At 48.9% G+C, this 19965-nt stretch overlaps 1 protein-coding gene across 1 annotated transcript; it reads left to right on the forward strand.

Moving 5' to 3' along the window:
• The first annotated feature begins 2973 nt into the window (after positions 1 to 2973).
• LOC109310889 (leucine-rich repeat-containing protein 32-like) lies at positions 2974 to 8029 on the forward strand. Its single transcript, XM_019536231.1, has 2 exons — positions 2974 to 4196; positions 5912 to 8029. The coding sequence occupies exons 1-2, from the start codon at positions 4077 to 4079 to the stop codon at positions 7898 to 7900; spliced, it is 2109 nt and encodes a 702-aa protein (XP_019391776.1). The 5' UTR covers positions 2974 to 4076; the 3' UTR covers positions 7901 to 8029.
• The last annotated feature ends 11936 nt before the right edge of the window (positions 8030 to 19965 follow it).

The following is a 19965-nucleotide window of genomic DNA, read 5'->3' on the forward strand; positions in this document are numbered from 1 at the left end:
ACCAGTGTCGCATAGAGGGGGAGGATCACCTCCTTGGCCCTGCCTGTGATGCATCTGTGGATGCACAAGGTACAGTTAGCCCTACTGACAGTGTTCTCGCATTGTCAGTCCATGTTCATCTTGGAGTCAAGAATGATTCCAAGATCTCTTTCTGCCACCATGCTTTCAAGAAGGGAGTTTCCCATCTTATAAGTGTGCTGCTGGTTCCTGCACTTGTCAGTATTGAAACCCATCCTATTTTCATTTGCCTACCCCTGTAGCCTGTCCAGGTCCTGCTGTAATCTGTCCTTCCCTTTTAGCGTGCCCACCTCACCCCAAATCTTGGTATCATCAGCAAATTTAAGCAGGCTGCTTTTCACCCTGTTGTCCAAGTCGCTAATAAAGAAATTGAACACTGTTGGCCCAAAGACCGAGCCCTGGGGGACCCCACTGCCCACTTCCCCCCAGGTCGAATATGACCTGTCCACCACCACCCTCTGAGTACAACCCTTCAGCCAATCTGCAATCCACCTGACTGTGTAGGCATCAATGCCACAGTCACCTAGCTTTTTAATGAGAATAGTGTAGGAAACAGTGTCAAAGGCCTTCCTGAAGTCCAGAAAGATTACATCCACCGCGATACCTGCATCCAATGCTTTTGTGACCTAATCGTAGAAGGCAATCAGGTTGGTCTGACAGGACCTGCCCCTAATGAAACCGTGCTGGTTGCCCTTGAGCATCATCGCTGCTGCTGGCCCATCACAGATGTGCTCCTTGATGATCTCAAAGAGCTTCCCCAGGATTGAAGTAAGACTAATGGGCCTATAACTGCCCGGGTCCTCCCTCTTCCCTTTTTTAAAGATGGGGACCACGTTGGCTTCCTTCCAGTCATCTGGCACCTGGCCAGAGCACCACAAGTGCTCGTAAAGCTGTGCCAAGGGCGCAATAACTCCTGCTAATTCCCTCAACACCCTGGGGTGAAGAGCATCTGGACCCGCTGATTTGAACATGTCCATCCCCTCCAGAAACTCTCTAACCCTGTTCTCCCTGACCTTAGGGCTGGCGGCATTTCTCCCAAGTCCGTCTGGAATCTTGGTCGGGGAGTCCCAGTCCCTGCACAAGAAAATGGAGGCGAAGAATTTGTTAAAGCAGTCTGCTTTCTCCTCTGGTGCAACCACCAGATTTCCAAGCATATCCTGCAGGGGCCCCACATTACCCGGTGCACTTATTAATAGTGCATTTGGCTGGGTTCCCAGGGCTGTGCAAAAAACCTACAGGAGACACAGAGCAAAGATCTCGTGTGCCAAGTAGTTGCCTGCCTGCCTGCCCTTTTGCTGTACTCACCCACGTACCTCTCCCGTCTCCTGAGAGGCAAAGCTGGAGCTGGTCATCATGAGTTGTCCGCAGATCAGTGTCTCTGTGGATGGACACCCCCATTTTTTTGGAGCTGACTGGATTTCAAATTGTCTCAAAAAAATCAAAATGAAGGCTTTCTTATCTTTAAGGGCTGCATTTACTGTTGCGGTATTGGTCAGAACCAAAATGACCAAGGATTAAGAAGAATGGCTGCCTTCAGCGACCTGCAACCAGTGAAGCCAGGCCAAGATGTTGGGTCACAAACGCAGTGCTTTGTGCCCCAGCTCAGGCATCAGAATTTAATCAGGGGCCTCAACTCACATACAAGGGATTTGTCTGTCCCCGGAAGCGCACTTGATCATTGGCACGGCGCTACCTGAGCCATGTTCCCTAAGGAGTCAAGAGTTTCTGCACTGTAAGCCATTAAAAGTGGAGATGGTTATGACCTGGGGTCTGTTCCTTCTCCATGCGGGCTAATGTTGTAGTCTTCTATCAATGACCTCTGGAGCAGAAGTCTGTTAGGATATATCTGAAACAACTTCTGCAAAATAAGCTCTTGGGCAAACTCGCCAATAACCCCAATGGTGCTGCCTGCAGAAGGGAAGGAAGAAGAGTCAACAGCTTTAAGCAAAACAAAACACAGCAAAAAAGTCCTGTTCAGTAAAATGTCCCATGAACTGTCCCTGCTGCCTTTGGAAAAGCAACGGGAGTCCAAGGCTCCTACCGTGAGATGTGAGCACTGACCACTAGGGGGCAGAGTCAGCCTGCCCGTGTGACCACAAAAAAATTCCACTTCTGGGTGTGGGTGTGCTGCTGAAGGGGAAGGGACTGGCCTGTAATTGGAAAATCCCTCTGTCGCCTCACCCTTCCTTAATGCTAAGCGAATAAAACAGGCAGCCATCTCTTAGGAGCCCAGGAAGCACCAGGATGTAGTGGGATGGTACAGTTTGAGCAGGGGTTGGACTAGGTGACCTCCTGAGGTCCCTTCCAACCCTCGTTGTCTTTGATTCTGCGAGGGTAGTGCAGTGAGTACTGGCAGTGCAAACCTCCTCGGCACCCATATGCAGTTCTGGAGTCAGCCCTACAGTCACCAGTAGTGGGGAGAGCTGGGAAGTTAGTCTGTGGCCCTTTCAGTCCTTGGCCCACCTGCTGTAACTGCTCAACAGAGAGCTAATAGCAACAGGGGCGGTCTTGGATGTGGAAACATCTGTGCTGAGCACTGGCCTAAGGCTGTGCAAACACATGGTACACTGGCCTCAGGGTTGCCAATTGCGCATAAATTTACAGACACCATCCATAAAAAACAAGGCTAAAAATGCCTGTCTGTAAAATCTGTGAAAAAAGAGCCATCCTTAAAAAAAAAAAAGCAACTAGGAGTTTGAGTAAGGCTCCATTCTCTAAAAAAGCTGGAGGCAGTGTTGAAGGACAGAGCAGAGCAGCACCACTTGGTGTCTGAGAGAAAATGCAGAAACTTGTCTGCCTATGAACCCTGAAGGGAGCTTTTGTCAGGGTTTTGTGGCCCATGAAAGTCTCCGTAGCTCCCACCCCCCAGCCGTGTGTGGCTGTATCCTGTCTCCTGCCTGTCATACTGCTGGGTTGTATGTGGGCACAATAGGTAGGCACAGTGCGCCCCCCCCCCCCACACACACCCCCTTTCTTTGGGGGGCTGACAGGGAGGGCAGCATGGTGTGGGGTGTAGTTGGGGCTTCAGAATATGAGGTGTAGGAGTGAATAGGGTACCCCAGGGTAGGGGCAACATGGTGTAAAACCATTGCTGCAGTCAAGCAGGGTTGCCAACCCAATAAATTTTTGTATGCACAATCTACAAACTTTTTCCTAACAACCAAATATTATTACTGTGGTTGGTGTTAAACCTTAAATTTGAACCCACCCGTAGCAGAAGAGTTACATTTATATTATGTAGACCATATAGTGAAATCATACATCAGTAAAAAGTTTGCAGACTGCCAGTAAAAAAAGCTGGATGGTAAGGTTCTGGGGCAGTCAGTTCCCAACTGAGAAAAAATTCCTTTTGGCAAAGAGCTGCAGCAGCTTAAACAGGAATTTGCTTTCCAGACGTGCTGCAGCCTCCAGTGCTGTACGGTGGCCTGGGCCTATGCAACTGCCCGCTATACGACTTTCCTTTCTTTCAAATGTTCACCACCACTCCCCATGGACCTGCTCAGCCCAGTGGCACCTCCTGGTCTCCAGTGCCAGTCTCAGCACCATGTTCCCTACAGCACCTGATTGTTTCTTTGGGGTCCCCTACCCAAGTGCGGACCTAACCCAACCTTGCTTATCTTACGGGCTCTGGCCCAGGGTAGTGGATGAAGTGACTTGGTTAAATATGACATATAGGTGAGCTGAGAGACCAGGACAAACCCTTTGGAGAACATTGTGGTTTCCAAAAGGGAATCCCCACAGAAGAAAAAACCTCTTCTCTTCCCCTGGGTTTGCCTCTCCTTCCTCTGACTCTTTCCTTTGCAGTTTCAGAGGGTCACCTGAAAGCATGTGCAGTGCTATCTCCACCCCCATCCACTAGTTTTTCTTTCCCTTCCCTGTGGCTTCATGGCCGTTTTTCCCCTTCTTGGTCTTGTATCTCTGTTTTCCCACTTCCGTAGCAGGGGACACCCACACACTATCTCCTTCCCCAGCCCCATGCTGAAACCTATTTATATAGAAGCCCTTGTCTCACTTAGCCCACATGACAGTGCAGGGGCTGCCAGCTCCTGGAGCCTATCATGTCTCTCTGTGGCCACCAGCTTTCTGAAAGAGGATGCCTACTGCTCTGGCTGCTCCCGTCTGTTCTCAAAGCACAGCTCAGTGGGGAGGTGAGCCCACAGCCTCTGCCCTGCCAGCAGGTAAGGCTAATCACCCAGGATCCTTTGTGATTTGGTGGCCAAGCCAAGTCCCCACTGGGGACTTGATGGGTTTTGCTGCATGTCCACCCCTGAGGCCTCACTCAAGGGCAAGAGTTTAAAGCCAGATGGTGAAAATCTCCCCCATCCCTCTTCCGACACTCTGAGCTCCTCAGTTTCGTGGCACTCGTGGGCCCATCTGTGCAACCTCCCCCTTTGCTCCTTCTTGCAGCTCTCTGCTACACAGACTCTCAGGTCTTTGAGCCTCAGCTTCAGCCTCTGCCTGGTAAGCTCCTCCTCCTCTCCCTCCTTCTCTTGACCAGTAGCTTTGTGCCCAGGTACTTTCATTTCATCCTCCACATTGCTGTTGCCCCTCACTTGCAGCAGCCGCTAGCAGTCAGGTACTGTCCCAGGGAAGCAGCTCAGCACAGCTCTAGCTGCTGTGTCTATTAGAGGTGCGGTACAGAAGCTGTGGACATGAGGCTAGGAGGCACCACCTCCCCGGATGCATTTTGTTACCCTTGTACTCCGTCCAGCCTTGCTCACCCCCTTCCTGTGACCCAGTCCCTGGGGCACTTTGCTGTGGAGGGAACGGTGAAACAGCAGAGCTAGAGGTACTGGGGAGAGGGGTCAGAGCAGAGGGGCTGAGGAGACTGCTTGGATCATCTTCGGTGCAGGATGGTGGCTTTCCTCTTCCTTGGGAGATACTGTCACGGTGCAAAGCCCATCCCAGGTCCCCCTAGGGCAGGGAGAGCTCTAAGTACTCACCTTTCCTTCACAGAGCCACTATGCATCTGGTGCTAACACTGGACACAGTCCCCTGGCATTCTCACAAGCGAATCTTGGAGTGTTTCAAACAAGGAACAATGCTTGTGGTTCCCATCCAGTGGCTCTGATGCCTATTTGATGTTCATACCCACCTTCTCACTCCGCTTAGACAGTGGCTGCCAAAAACTAGCTGAATCACTTGACATTTGAGGGCTGGCTGCGGCTGCCAAGGGCTTGCGGTTTCTCATTGTGGAACCAGGAATGACTAAGTAGGTTTAGCTAGAGACCTTCTTGCCTGCTCCATATCTCTTTAAGGGCTGAGCTTGGGAAGTGGCACCTGGCAGAGCGGGGTCATCTGGAAATGCAGCCCTATGTAGCAAAGGCCCTGGAGAGCAGCCTGCAGCCTGGTGACTGCAGATGATTGGTCTGTAATGGTGATGATACCTATGCCCTCTTCATGAATGACTCTGGCTTTTGTGCCTTGCTTTTCTTAGTAGTAGGGGGGCATGGATGATGTGTGTGGGAGCTACAAACTACCAACCCATTGCAGGCATGGGAACTGCAACTGTCCCAGGAGAGAGGACCTGAGCAACACAAAGCAATAAACTGGGACTTTCTAGTGCTTCTGCGAAGACAGCAATACAGCTCCCACTTTACCTGAGAAAGTTTAGTCTTGAGTCCTACCACTGCAAAAGTGTTTTCCATCCACTGACCACTTGTTCTCGGGCTACAAGCAGTGTGTGAGAGTCTCATGCCTGGATCTCACCCCACAGTACTGGATTTCAGAGCATGGGACCTATACTTGTGTCCTGAAGGTTGTATGCAAGACAAATCGCAAACACCTGGAACGTGGATATTGTGGGGGAGCATCAGAGCTAGGCAGTGCTGAAATGAGGTGTGAGCTGTGCTCGTTCCTTGTGTCATTGATGGCTTTCCCTGTTTCTCCACAGACCATGCCTCAGGTGTCATGTCAAGGTTTGGGTCTCCACACATTCCCAGAGGAGCTTGGACCTGGGGTTAAGCAGCTTGACCTGTCAAACAACTTCATCCATAACCTGACAGAAACCTGCACTTCACAGTTCAGGCAGCTGGAGCACCTGAATATACGCTTCAACCAGTTGGAAACTGTGTCAGAAATGGCCCTGGCTCATCTCACTCATCTTCACACTCTCCTCCTGGCTGCAAACAACCTTGACCGGAATTATTTCTCCAATGGAAGAGCCTTCAGGTGGCTGAGAAGTCTGGAGACCCTGGACCTTTCAGCAAATAACTTGGACAGTGATATGGCAGCCTGGTACTTCAGTAATCTCACCTCTTTAAAGAAGCTGGATCTGTCTTGGAATGAAATGACTAGGCTGCCAGGGGATGTCTTCCAGGGTATGCTGAACCTGAGAGAGATCAATCTTAACAACAACTTGATCATGGAGATAGAAGAAGGCGCATTTGAGCCTCTGGTAGGCTTGAAGGTGGTACATTTAGCTATGAATTCCCTTCACTGTATCTCAGGCTTCAGCCTCACACAGCTGCAAGTGCTAAACCTTAGCTACAATGCCCTGGAGTTCTTTGCCTCAGAGCAGGGGGAGGAGATCTACCAGCTTCAGGTGCTAGATCTGAGTCATAACAGCCTGATCTACTTTCCAAAGCTCCCCAAGGTGCACCACCTCACACACTTAAACCTCTCCAACAATGCCATCATCTCCTTGGCACCAAATTCTACCACTACAGCTGAGTTCACCCTGCGGCATGAAAAAACAGTGAGACCTAACGTGTCCTTGGATGTTTATAATATAGCAGCTAGCCTGGCAAAAGTGACTGACTTAGATCTCAGCAATAACCAGCTGAGTTTGTTCCCATTTACTTTCTTTCACAATCTGAGCTCTCTCCAAAATCTCAATATGGCTATGAACTGTCTCCAGGATATGACCATGGAGTCTTCTCATGGTGATATTGAGAGCAACAAGCCAGTGGTGATGCAGGGACCTGTCCTTTCTGTGTGGTCACTGGATCTCCAAAGCAATTCAATTCATTCTTTGCCACGCTGGTTTTTTGATATGATGCCCAAACTGGAAACAATTGACCTTGGTTCCAACAGCCTCCAGCCTTGCCAGAGCTGTGACGCTAATGAAAGAGAAGTTCTTATGGAACATAACTCAGTTCACAAAGTTAAGTGCACATCTTTCTGCAGCATATCTCACTTGAAGCATCTAAGTTTACGTAGGAACAACATTGTCAAGCTGTATCCTGATATGTTTAACCAAACCTCTTTGGTTTCTTTGGATCTGTCTGAGAATGAAGGCTTGTCCATGCCAAAAGGATCCCTGGACAGTTTGGAATTTTCTTTGCAGAAGCTCTCTCTGAGAAGGAACCAGATGGACAACTACATGACAGAGTTGCCTTGTCTAAAGATGCTGGAAATAGTAGACTTGTCAGACAATAAGCTAAGTCATTTGCCCCCTGGGCTTGTATGCTCCCCCCTGGAACACCTGGACATTCGCAGTAACTACCTACAGGACTTAGAAAAACCTGCCACTGTGCACTGGTCTAGCAGCCTCAGATATCTATTTGTTGCTGGCAATCCATTCAGCTGCTGTGCACTGAACTGGCTGGATGTTTTACAGGCAGCCAGTGTGAGTATGCTGGACCTGAATGAAACACTGTGCTCCTACCAGGATCAGAACAGGACCTTATCTGTCAAGATAACTAGCAACCCTAGGCACCTCTGTCCTGGTCAGAGAAAAACTAGCTTCCTAGCTGTCCTGTTGTTGGTGATGGTTCTCTGCTTTCTGTTTCTCACCTCTGGGATATACCACCTGAAAAAGCATAGGAAGTTACAAAAGTACTTGGGATTCAGAAGCAATAGAGTGGACCCTATTCCTTGTCATCTAGACAGAGAGAAGAAAACTCAACAGATACCAGCAGACAGTGTTACAAAAGTATAGTACTGCATGGAAGAGAGGGAATAATATATATACGCACAATAATAGTATTGTATATCAGGCACCTTCTTGTCACTGATCTCTTACAGACTTCACATAAGGCAATAAAACATGAACTATAAGAGTGCAAAATCAGATCTATGTGCTGTGCTCCATCTTGCTGCATGTATGCCATTTTTGTCACCTCTGTGTAAGGCAAGTGAGGCTGGCAGTAATCTGCTCCATCTTGGGAAGGAGGAAATGCTGGTCGTGGAATCCTTGGAGTCCTGTAGAAAGAATCCCCCCAGGTCTGCCCCCCCCCGCTCACTTTTTCTATCTGAGGATCCTTTGCCATGAAACCAAGGCCCAGGCTGTCTGAAGCAGTCTGCCTCTTCTGCCCCTCCTTAAACCCATTGTCTTTTTTTGAGAAGATCGTTCTACAGTAATGACCCCAAAACCAACAGCTCCTGGTAGCAGTGATGCAGCTGTGGGTGTGGGGGCTGGTTTCTGGGTGTTGTTTGACATCAGTCACTACCGGTTTTTATCTCTCTTTCCCCAATTTGCATCCAAACACTTCTGAGTCCTGTGCTTCTTAGAATTGCCTCTGAGCAGCCCACAGCACATGGGAAGGCAGCTAACCAGAGTCGTGGGCAGCACTAACAGTCTGCCTCAGCACCAAGAACCTGACAGGAGACGTCTCAGCCTCTGTGTCTGGTGTCCACTTAGGAGGTAATAAGGTTTCCAAACTCATGAGCAAGACTTCAGGTGTGGTATGCTCAATTTTTTTGACTGAGGCAAACAAGTCACAGGTCATAAAGCTGTCATAAAGCTGCAATGGCAGCAACAGCCTGTGATATCTCCCCTAATTGTGAGTCATTGCTGTGGGGTAGTCTTGCCCCAGGGAAGACAGAGCCATTTCTGAGGAAGCTACTGAGACCACCAGCATTTATGTCTAGAACTTGCTCCTGGTGCTTATGATCCCAAAAATCAGCCATCTATTTAAAGGGCTGAAGGCTACATGCTGTGGGGCAAGTAGAAGAAAGTACTGATCAGGACACAGTGAGATGGGGCTTCTGATCCCATAGTACTAAAAGGGCTGATCTGTAGCTGCCCAGCCTGCCCTGCCTGGACTCAAGCCAGAAATCAAAAGCTCTCTAGCTGGGCCAGGTTGTGCAGAGCTCTGACTGACTTGGCATGTCTTCTCATAGGGACAGGAGTGAGCTTGGAAAGGGCCTGAGATGTCGTGCTACTTAGGTGCCAGGGCTTTCTGGTGTGTCCACCCTTTCACCTGTATGCCCACACACAAGCAGTTACTTGCAGGGTCCAAGCCAGTGCAGGTGAAGAAGAAAAAAGGTTGCAGAGTCTGTTTCTGGCTTTTCAGGTCACTTCAGTTCTAGTCTTTACAACCCCCAACCTAGTCCCGAGTAAGATGCCTGGACTACTCACAAGGCTCGGGCTATACTCAGCTGGTGCTGCAGACAGCAAGTGGAGCCTTGGAAAGGACTAGAATTATTCATTAATTGTCTGTAAATGGATTTCAACTTTTTATTGGACAACAAACAGCATGTTTCTCCCCCAGACGTTTGCCTTGGGTCTATACAGCTAAGGCTGCTGCCTTCTGTGCCAGGACAGACTATCAGCCTTGATCATAACTGGGAAACCCCTGCCTTGTGTCCCCACCCTCTACCCCTCAGACACACACAGCCACACGTACTATGTTTATATAAAGCCCAGCCTTGTTCCTATGGCATCTGTATTGTATTGCTTGGTCCTGTATATGTTCAGCTCATTCTTGTTCCTGCTCCCATCCCCAGCCCTCCAGCCCCAGCATGTGCCTGCTCCATCTCCTGCTCCAATGTGTGCCCACACTAACGGAGTCAGTGATGATGAAGCACTTTCAAGCGAGGTACTGGATAAGACGCCAAAGAGCAGCAGGGAGCTCTGTTTCCACTGATCACTTTTGTGTTTCTCCCTGCTAGGCTCTTTTGTTGTACATGGATTTGTCAGCTTGCTCAAATCCAAAGCTCTCTGGCACACACTGTGCTTTTGTGTTTGTCAGTAAAGTGTTGTCCATACGCCAGCTGTGTTTATAAATGATCAGAACCAACCAGCCTTCCGGCTGCTCCTATGAGCTGAGATTTCTATGCAAGAGAAGGTAACTGAGAAGAGGCAGGTGCCGTCTACATATTGAGCTTGTGGTGACATCAGAGAGGCTTCGTGGCATTTGCTGGACCAGATCCCTGCTGTTGATTTTGATGAGTGTCCTGATACTACCTTGACTCATTTTGCGTGGCCTTTTTGTCAGCTGTATCCCTTACTGAACCCACTTCAAGGCTGTCTTGTCTATGTATGCATTTCATCATACGCAGATTTGGCTTTTACACAGCACCTGTCCCTTCCCTGGGCAGAGTATGCAGACCATATGTTCTGCATACTTTGACACGGGGCAGCTCTGCTGTGCCCAGCTGAGAAACTTGCTAGCAGTTTGTCCAATGCCCAAGAGCGAAACCAGCTGCCACCTTCCATAAAAAGGGACCAATTACAAGCACCTTTGCCTTTAATCTGAAGGAACAGCCTGGGGAGACTGCACCCATTTCAGGCTGTGAGAGTCACTTGAGTTAAGATAAAGTATTGTATTTGTTCCTGTAAGCTTCCTGGGACACAGCTGTGTATCTGAGATAATAGTGGCTGCAGCTGCCTGCAAAACTCTTGTGTGCTGCCCTCGCTCCAGGGGCTATCCTGTAGCATGTCTGCCCTGCTCTAATGCTGGCAAAGATGCGAGAAACAATCTCCAAAGGATCAAGGTGCTTTATTCCCTGCTGCCCAGCTTATCGAATACACACTTGGGATATAAGGAAGGGGCAAGGTTTTCCCATAACCCTTAGCACTTACACAGTGCAGTGTCAATTGAGCATTTTACAGCCATTAAGGTCATGTTTCTGTGAGGATCTGTGGACTCTGTGTCCAATGTAACTTTCTGGCTGAAGTAATGGAGTTCATGTCAGGAGATGGCTGACCTTGGTTGGATGGTTGGTTGGTTTTATATGTCTCTTGGGTTATAGAGCATAATGCAGGGACAACCAAGCTAACTCTGAACAAACCTGTATAGACATAGTACTAGGATCCACTCAAACTAAAGAGATTTTACTGAAAACCAGCTACGCTGCATCTGATGTTCAAGCCAACTTGATTGGAATTAGCCCAGCTCTCTATCCATGGCACTGCACTGTGCGGGCAGATGTACTCTGTGTGACTGTCTCTCAGTTGTTGTTGACAAATGTTGCCATGTCCATCCCTGAGCAGGGCCAGTTTCTATCCCTTCTATTGAAGTGAAAATGCTCTGGAGCAAAGAATTAGCTGAAGTCAAAGATAATCAATGTTTTCTAACAGGCCAGGGGTTTGGAGCACTAGAAAACCACCAAGGGCAGAACAAAAAAGATATTAAAAAGCAGGTGCGTAAATTGGGAAAGACTCACAGAAATGCAGGAAGCTTTGAGAAGGAGAGGGAGAAATGTACTTCCTTTGATGGACAGTGGGCTGGTTTCAGTTGAAGAATGACCTGAAGTCAGAAAAGGCAAGCAGAACGGGGAAAACTCCATGGATCAGAAGACAGGAGGTGAGCTGCAGAAGGAGGATCCTGAAGAATCGCAGAGGACAAGGACCCAATCCAACGAATGTCCCAGAAAGTGAGAAAATTAAAATGGAAATGCATATGGGGTTTATAGTTTTTGTGCAGACTTGTGTATTTCTTGCACTTCTTGGTAAAGAGCAAGGGTTAGAATCATAGTAAAGAGTCTAAAAATTCTGTGCAAGTGATTGTGTGAATGCTATGTGCTACTTTATCACATGCCTCAGAAGAGGTAACCTAATTCCAGACTGTGCACATTACTAGAATATTAGGAGAGGATGTTTAAGTGGCGTTGTGAAGGTCAGCACTGGTCCTGAGACTCCAAAGCAATTGGACCATGGGGCTTCACCTCCAGGAAAAGGAACAGAGAATCAGAAAAAGTGCCAGAGAAGCCAAGGGAACAAACAGTGTTGAAGCCTCCTGAGGCCAGTGGAAGGTTGGAGCATACCAGCCCACTGCCTTGAGACCCACCACAGGGGTATCCAACAGGCAAGTGCTCAGCCAGACTGGTGTTGTTCTTCAATGGAGTTAACTAACAGGAGGCAAAATGTGAATAAAGACAAAGCAGTTTGCAATACCAATGCACCATAACCAGTCAAGGGAAACTCTAGGTTCCCTTGCTATTTTTCATGTTAAGTGGCTTCCTACAGCTGAGTAGAATATAGTTTTCCCCAGGCACAAAAGGGTCTGAGATTTCCAGTAATTTTCAAGATAAAAAAATCAGCAAACTGAAAAACAGAAAAACCCCAGTTCAGGTCATTTTTAATTTTTTAAAATGTCTTTATTTGCCACTTGCTGAGATTTTGAAGCAAACAGTTGTTTTGAACTGGAAAAGTAGATTTTTTTGTTTTGGAACTCCATGGTTAGTTCATATGAATGCAGCCAACTGCTTGTCTTCAGTAGTTTTACCTCTTGTTAGCTAGCTTGAGTGAGAAACATAACCCTTGTCCCCGCAAAGAAGGTCTAAGTCAGAGGTGTTAAACTCCTCCTGAGCCCTGGGCCAGATCTAGACCATAGGGATCCTCACACATTGGATCCTGTCTGGGGCCTGGGGTGGTGGCAGTGGCTACAGCAGATGGCCACAGGCACAGGCTGACCATTGCTCACCATTGGCTACAAACCTAAATTTCCTGGCCTGCTGGTAGTCCAATGGGCTCTGTAGAGTGGCTCCATGGGCCAGGTCCTGCCCGCAGACTGAATGATTGAAATCTCTCATCTAAATGAATCTCACAGGCCTTGTGCAATGAGTGAGAGAGCATGGTTGTGAGGTGACCAGTGAATAGGCAGTTGTTACAGCCTCTTGTACTCTTTTCTGGGGTCACTGGGTCTGGAAAACCCTGCTGTGTTCATGAACCTCTGTCCTTGGATTTTAAATCGCTTTCCCCCACATGAAGATTCATGTTTTGAAGTGTTTCTAGCTAAAGTGATGCTTGTTCCATGCATGAGGGACACAGGAACCTGTTCTGCAGTTAGCTCCTTTCAGCTTGGTGAACCCCTATGAATGTCCTGTATGAAGACAGAGCCTATGTTTCCTCCTTGGTTGCATATGCATCCTTTGCTGCAGACCACGATGCCTCCATTTCGCTAACACTGAGTACTGCTGCTTGTTCCAGGTGAGTCAACAAAACTCCCTTGACAGCTCTTTGGAATTGGAGGTGGTATGGGGTTTTATACATGGTATCTCTTTCCTCAGCAATGGGACTCAGGAGGGACTAGAACCTGCTGCAACACACCCAGCACAGTCTCAGTAAGAGCAAGACTTCCTCCTCAGAGACCAATGTGAAGGCAGTTTCCAAAGTCTCCTGCATTGCAGCATCCTCTTAGAATCTCCCTCCTGGTGTGTGTGTAATGTCCCCTGCTCATATTGTTCCAGCCTTGCAGCCCAGGAAATGCAGAAGTGAAATTGTTCTCATTACATCCACGTGTGTGTTCCCCAGCAAGGCTCTACCTGCTGCACTTCCTACCCAGCGACAGGCCTGAATAAGGACAATGTCAACTTGATGGGTGTAGTCCTGCGGCTGGTGGTGAGAGAGATGCCAGCAGAGTGCAAAGCAGTAGCTCCACAAAACTGCCGAAGACATCAGTGATCCCTTACAGCCAGCATGTCAAACCTATTTGGCCCTACAGCCTGGACCCAGACAGCAGGGCTTCTCGTGGACCAGCACTTGGCATTAACCCTCGGGAACCACTGAGTTGGGACAGCTCCAGAACCCAGGAAGTTGGTGTGTTTGCTCCCCATTTTTCTGCTGCCAAATTAGTTGCCAGCACAGACTAACATCCCCCCCCCCCCATCTTTGCAGTGGAAAAGACAGGGACATGAGTAGTGGCAGCATTAACCCTCTGGGTTCTGGAGCCATGTCAGCAGGATGGCTATGGCAGTTGTGGTGACAGCCCTGCAAACAGGATCTGGCCCACAGAGGTAGATGGTCCAGCTCAAAAGCCCTGCATGCAAAAGGAAGCACCACCATGGGCTGGAGTGGGCCTGCAGGCCAGATATTTGACAGCCCTGCCTTAAGAAAGGCACTACAGCCTGCTTCAGGGTGGCAGGCACAGCTGCTTCGGTCCCTCCAATGCCTGACCAAGGGAGCAGGGAGTTCTGCTGCAGGTGCCTGGGTACACAGTAGGTATCTGGATGATGAGCCAGGGAGCAATCATCTCCACTTGGGGCTGTGACAGCCTGGGATACAGTCAGGCCCTGTAGGAAGTCAGCTAGTCAGGGCTGGCTCTGGCAGGACTCTGCCTCCCATGGCCCTTGCTTTGCTGTCTCTTCTCTGCTGGATTCCCTAGCATAGCCAGCAAACCAGAAAGAGGAAGGAAGCCTTGCTCCTAAAGGAAAGGCAGCCCCCTCGTCCTGGAGTCCTTGCTTAGAGACTCCTCTGTCCTGGACCCCTAACTGCATGGCAGGGAGCAGTGTGAGACAAAAGGAGGTACTTTCCTCCTGCTGTGAGGTGAAGTGCATTCAGGCCCCACAGGATGTGGCAGGACCAGCTCAGTGACATGTGAGCAATCTCAGCATCACTGGTCTGTATGTGGAGGGGCAGAGATGAGACGTTACCACCACATGACAGCCTAACGTCACTGAGATGACGTGTTTGGTGGCTTTGCATCATTGTGACTCAGAGTCCTCATGCCCAGCAATGCCAAAGCAAAAGGATCTGATCAACCTCCCTTTGGTTCTTGTTCTTTTTGGTTTTGTTCTCCTCCCTCTACCCATTTCCTCTATGGCTGCTGGACTGAAGGAAACAATTCCCTGGGAGGCCTTTTCTCTCCCACTCCCACCTGGACAACCATTTCCAGTATACAAGTCTGTCTGGCAGACCCTGTCTTGGCCGAGTCAAGCAGCTTGAGAGGCTGAGATATGTGACCTGTGCTCCGGTGAAAAGAACCAAGCCAAGCTGTGGTCATTGCCTGGAGCACGCTGGGCCCCAGGCAATAGGATACCTGAGTGTGTCAAACCAATCTCCACAGGACTCCTTACCTCAGTACTTTCCCCTTACATTTCCCTTTGTTTTGGTCTTTTAGTCATTTTTTCTGACAAAGACAATTGGAATTAATTAGATAGCCTTGATTGCAGAGCTTTGCATTGCAGCTTCTGTGTGGAGCGGCACCCCAGTGAGAGGCTGCCTCTGCCAGACTCCCTCTGCCCCCCTCCCTGCAGGCTCTAGCTCTGTCTGCTGCTGTGCTCTCTCTTGGGGGATGATCCCTACTATGGCCTGCTTATCACCTGCCTCCCTCAGAGGCACATATCGATGATGGCAGATGGAGGCTCAGCCATGCTTTCCTACTGCTCCTTTCCCTGCTCTTTATCCATCCAAGCAGGCTCTTTCTCCCCTCCCACCTGAGCCCACAAACCAGTCAAAGGAGCACTCTGGTGGGTAGCAGCCGTAACCAAGCTCCATTTCACTTTCTCTCTGACATGCCTCCCCTCTCCCCCTTGTGTAAGGTCTGGCTAGGAAAGTGAAGCCTGGAAAAGCCCCTTGGGATGCAGTGTGACACAGAAGTGGAAGGGTATTTTTAGCACTTGGCCTTTGTTTGTTCCTGGGATTAGGCTGGAAAGAGGAACTGACATCAAACAAAGGTTAGTGTTTGCCCTTGTTTACTAGCCAATCATTGCAAGATTGTCCCAAAAAGGGGAGAGAATATTAACTCACATCACATCACCTTTCTAGAAGGTAGCTTGTTCCAGCGGGCAGAGGTTTGGGCTGCTTGAGTTCTGCCCCCAGTGCTGATACTGGAGCTGTTATGTGCCCTCAGTATTCACCTTCTTTACCTAACTTTCCCCATCAGAGGCAGGGATGCTAATACTGACTTTCAGTGAATGCCATCAGACAGGCAACCCCTGCCAACAGCTGCCCCACAGTTAGCACAGTTATTTCCAAGTCTAGGAAAAACAGCTGGGTTTTGGGTAGCCCTGTGCAGTGATAATTGTCAAATGTCACCTCTTTAATGGTAACCATTGAATTAGCTTCTGTAAGTGCAGCACTGTATCATGGCTGAGCAGTAGTATTGTTTCTTCTGGTGTAATTGATCTTAGATGCTTGAACTGGCTGGGCTAAATGCACAAGGCTGTGTTGAAATCAGCAATCAACAACAGGGTACATCTGGGCTGGGTGCATCCAACCAGTGTTATTCAAGGCACAAAACTCTGTAGACTCTTCTACCATTGACTCTGTCTCTGGTCCTGTGAGCTGTACCAGGTAAATAATGCAGTTTATGCTAAGGCCAGGCCCAGGGGATGATTTCTAGTATACATTCTCTGACCCTCTCTTGGGAGAAGGCAAACTGGAATGGGATTGATGTGCCCACTGGAAAGGACTCTGGACTTGGTACTGTGTTGGGAAGGGAAACACTGATGGGCATAGACAGTAGGCTGTACTGTGCATTCAGCTCTTGAGACCCTCACATGATGGCTCTAGCTCTGTAGACATACACTGGTCTCATTTCTGTACCCCAGCTATGAAAAGAAGTGCTGCCTCTGCCACTGAGCCCAAGCCGAGACCCGCTGGCATTAGCAGCAAATGAAGGAATGCAGGGAACTCAGCAGGACGGGGTCCAGGCTTACCAGCCCGACTGCACAGACCTCAGCACAGACCATCTAGGAACCCTGCGGAAGTGACTGTCTGCCACCAGGTGGTGCCCTCACCTTGCATTTCCCTATTGCTGCTGCTCCTGTGAGCAAGCTGGTAGCCCCGAGGCTCCAGTTGCTGTAACTCAGGATAATGGGCCACTGGTCTGGTGCCTGGATCTATGCTTGGGTAGGGCTGGGACTCTGGCCTCAGGCTGAATCAGGGATGGCATATGGGCATTTTGTGAGCTGCTATGAGATTTCTGCCTCATCTTAGGCCAAAATTATACAAGGGCACCCACTCTCTTGCCCTTTCAGTCGCTTTGGACAGAATGATGTGCAGGAACAATGCCCAGTGTCAGGACTGGGATGCAAAACATGCACTGCCCTTGGGCCAGGAGTCAGTCTGAGGGATAGCACAGTCTGGTGTGCACAAGTCACCAGTGCCTTCTTCGCAGCCCTCTTGGAAGGGAGATATGAAGAGGTACATGATAACCAAGAAAGTAAAACAGAAAAGGAGGAGAGCAGAGGGGAGAGACAGTGTGCTTGGGTGCATGGAGATGAAGCAGGCTGCTTGCAGTGCATAGCCCCTATCCTTGTTAACTGAGGGGTGACCGTGGGGTGGTGAGACAGACCTCAACTTATGTAGAAAGCAGAGGGCTGGTGAGCAGGGGGTAAAGTCTCACAGATCCAGGGCTGTTCATTGTTTTAAATTCAGCAAACTTCATATGGGTGGAAAGGGCTTAGTGAGTATATTATGGGTGGAAAGGAATAGTTCTTTGGACCAAGTGCTTAGTGAGTATAGCCCAAGCTGCAGCCAGGCAGAGCTCCCACCCCTATCCCCAACCAAAGTGCTTCAGGCTGCCCTGGAGAGGTTGCCAGAGACCTTCATCCCTTTGGTATGCCCGCTGAGGCAAGCAGTGCCAGCTGCAGGGATAAGAACACCTTATCACTAGGAGGTGGCCTGGGAAGCACCTACCCCCTCTCCATCAGCCTGCTGACTACTACAGGGCTGGACTACGGGCCTTCCTTTATCTGACTGAGCCCTGTGTTGCGAGTGTGTTTAGGCTGAGGCCATAGGCTGGGAGAATACATGGGGTCTCCCTGGAGCTGTGCAAGTCAGGATATTCCAGCAGACTTCTCAACTCAGCTCCCCCAGAGTTTCTCCGAGAAGTACACAAACCAAAGAGTTGCAATCCACTCCAGTGAGGGTGAGTTGCTTGCCACTTAGCTGCCTAAATGCTCCTTTCCTGAAGGCTGTGGGGTTCCCCTTCCTGTCTCACCCTGGTGCCCTTCCTCTGCCTGCCAAGAATTCCTTCACACTTGCTTCCTAAGTGGTGAGGGGGGGCTGACAATCTCACACCTTGTCTACAGCACATCAAGCAGGTTCCCATTCCCAGGAACTCTCCACAGGCCCTGCTGGGAAACTGCTGAAGAGCACCTGAGAACTGGGGGTTCCTTTAGCTGTTTGCCTTTCAAGATAACAAGCCCCACAAACAGGCCACTCCTGACACCCAGGATCTGGGGGAGAGGGACAGTAGCCATTGAGATGAGTAGCTTCCCACAAGTGTGCTGAACAGCTGGGGCATTTTGTTTGTCTTGCTGGTGCATTCTGGTGCTGGGGAGGCTGAAGGAGCCATGACCCCAACTTCTACAGCTCTCTGGTTTGAAATCTCCTCTGACAGCACAGTCATGTCAGCAGTCCCTGACCTCAGGATTGTCAGTTTGTACTATGGAGCTAATACGGCAACATTGGATATCACCCAGAGGGGACAAAGTCTTGGCAAGGGCCAGGCTCTTGTCAGGGAAATATTTGCTAAAATGTCCTACCATTCCTATTGCCCACTGACATCGCTCTCCCCAGTGCTGGCACAGCAGGAGTTGACGGACAAGATGGAGTGTAAACATGCCCAGGGGTGTGTTAAGGTTGTTGCTGTATTCAGAGCAGGGTTGGGTAATAGAGGGGTTAAAACACCAGTGCCTTCTCTACCCCAGGGCTCACACCATTGCTCCCATGAGCACATCTGTGCAGGTGAGAAATCTTAACAAAACATGAGCAGCATAGATCCTGTTCCAGTGCATGTGTTTTGCTGGGCGCAGAGGAGAAACCACAGTGATCAAAACAGCTAGTGCTGCTGTGCTTCGATGAACGTGTGGAGGGGATCCTCCAGGGTTTCAACAAGTGTCAGAAACCCAAGTGAGTGCCAGGGCTGGGGATTTAAAATGGTGCATAAAACAATTGGGCAGTATGTCCAATGCTTTGAGTTCTCTCCTATATGGCTTACACAAGTTTAGCAAAATGTGCATGTCCTGCAGAAGGATGATGAATTTATGGCCCTATGTTCCGACTGTTTGGAACCAGCATGAAAAAGCACCAAGCAAATGTTAACTGCTGCAAAACCTATTTCTCCTGTTTAGAAAATTCCAAATCCATAGAAAAGATTTTTCTTCAAACTTTCCCCAAAATTTTCCCCTCTGGGCCAGAACAAGCAAAAGGCATTTGAGCTGAATGGGGAACTTACAGGGAAAGTTATTGAAAAACACTACAATACAGTGGTAACACGAGCCATAATAAAAAGAAGCATGGACTGGATATCCGATCTGTGTCCAAAACAAAAGAACTGTTTCTAACATAGACACACAACATACAAATGAGTGTAAGGTGGGAGGGAAAAATATAGGGATAATTCAGAGGTATAATAAGTCAGAATAGAATAGAGCTAGATTGGTTAGAATATTAGGAATCATTTCTTAATAGGGAGGCCAATTCGACTTGAATCTATCATTCAAGGGAAATAATGGAAGTTATGTTGTTTAAATAACTTCAGGACATAGCAGTGGATAATGTATCTTACTCCAGCCCCCAGGCAGATGGCTTAGATGGCACCTAATGGTGATTGTCCATTGCTATCTTCTAGGATCCTATGATGTATATGGAAAATCCACCATGCCACAGAATTAAGGGGCTTCTTTCTTATTTCATAGTTTTCTTGGGAGTTAAAGGAATAGATCAGATTAATCTCTGACAATAGCCCACTGAAGTCAAAAAGAGTTCCTTGACTTTGCAGGAGAACTGCTCTTCTGGTGTGGTTCAGTACCCACCAAGGTGCAGCGGCTTTAAGCCCAGTTTATGGAAATGGGAGTCTCGTCCCTTGCTTGCTCTGAGGACCTTATGGCTAAGGGCAAGCAAAATTGGGGGGCATCTGAACCACAAGCCTCCAGGTTTTGGAAACAAAAGGTTTTGGAAACATCAGAATTCCCCAGGTGCAGGTGGAGGATGTTTACCAGTAGTAGGGCCATTTATGGTTCTGGACTCAGATTTGGAATTAGTTTTGGCTAATTTGCCCTTGGATATAAATTATACAAAAACAAAAAAAAAAAGATCTTTTTGGGGCA

Source organism: Crocodylus porosus, unplaced genomic scaffold (genome assembly GCF_001723895.1).
Source record: "Crocodylus porosus isolate Cpor-Errol unplaced genomic scaffold, CroPor_comp1, whole genome shotgun sequence".
NCBI classification, from domain to species: Eukaryota; Metazoa; Chordata; order Crocodylia; family Crocodylidae; genus Crocodylus; species Crocodylus porosus.

Excerpts from the sequence above, each read along its gene's own strand:
- LOC109310889 (XM_019536231.1), top strand. The coding sequence starts at position 4,077 with ATGTCTCTCTGTGGCCACCAGCTTTCTGAAAGAGGATGCCTACTGCTC. Across the intron at positions 4,197-5,911 it reads AGCCTCTGCCCTGCCAGCAG|ACCATGCCTCAGGTGTCATG; the intron begins GTAAGGCTAATC and ends GTTTCTCCACAG.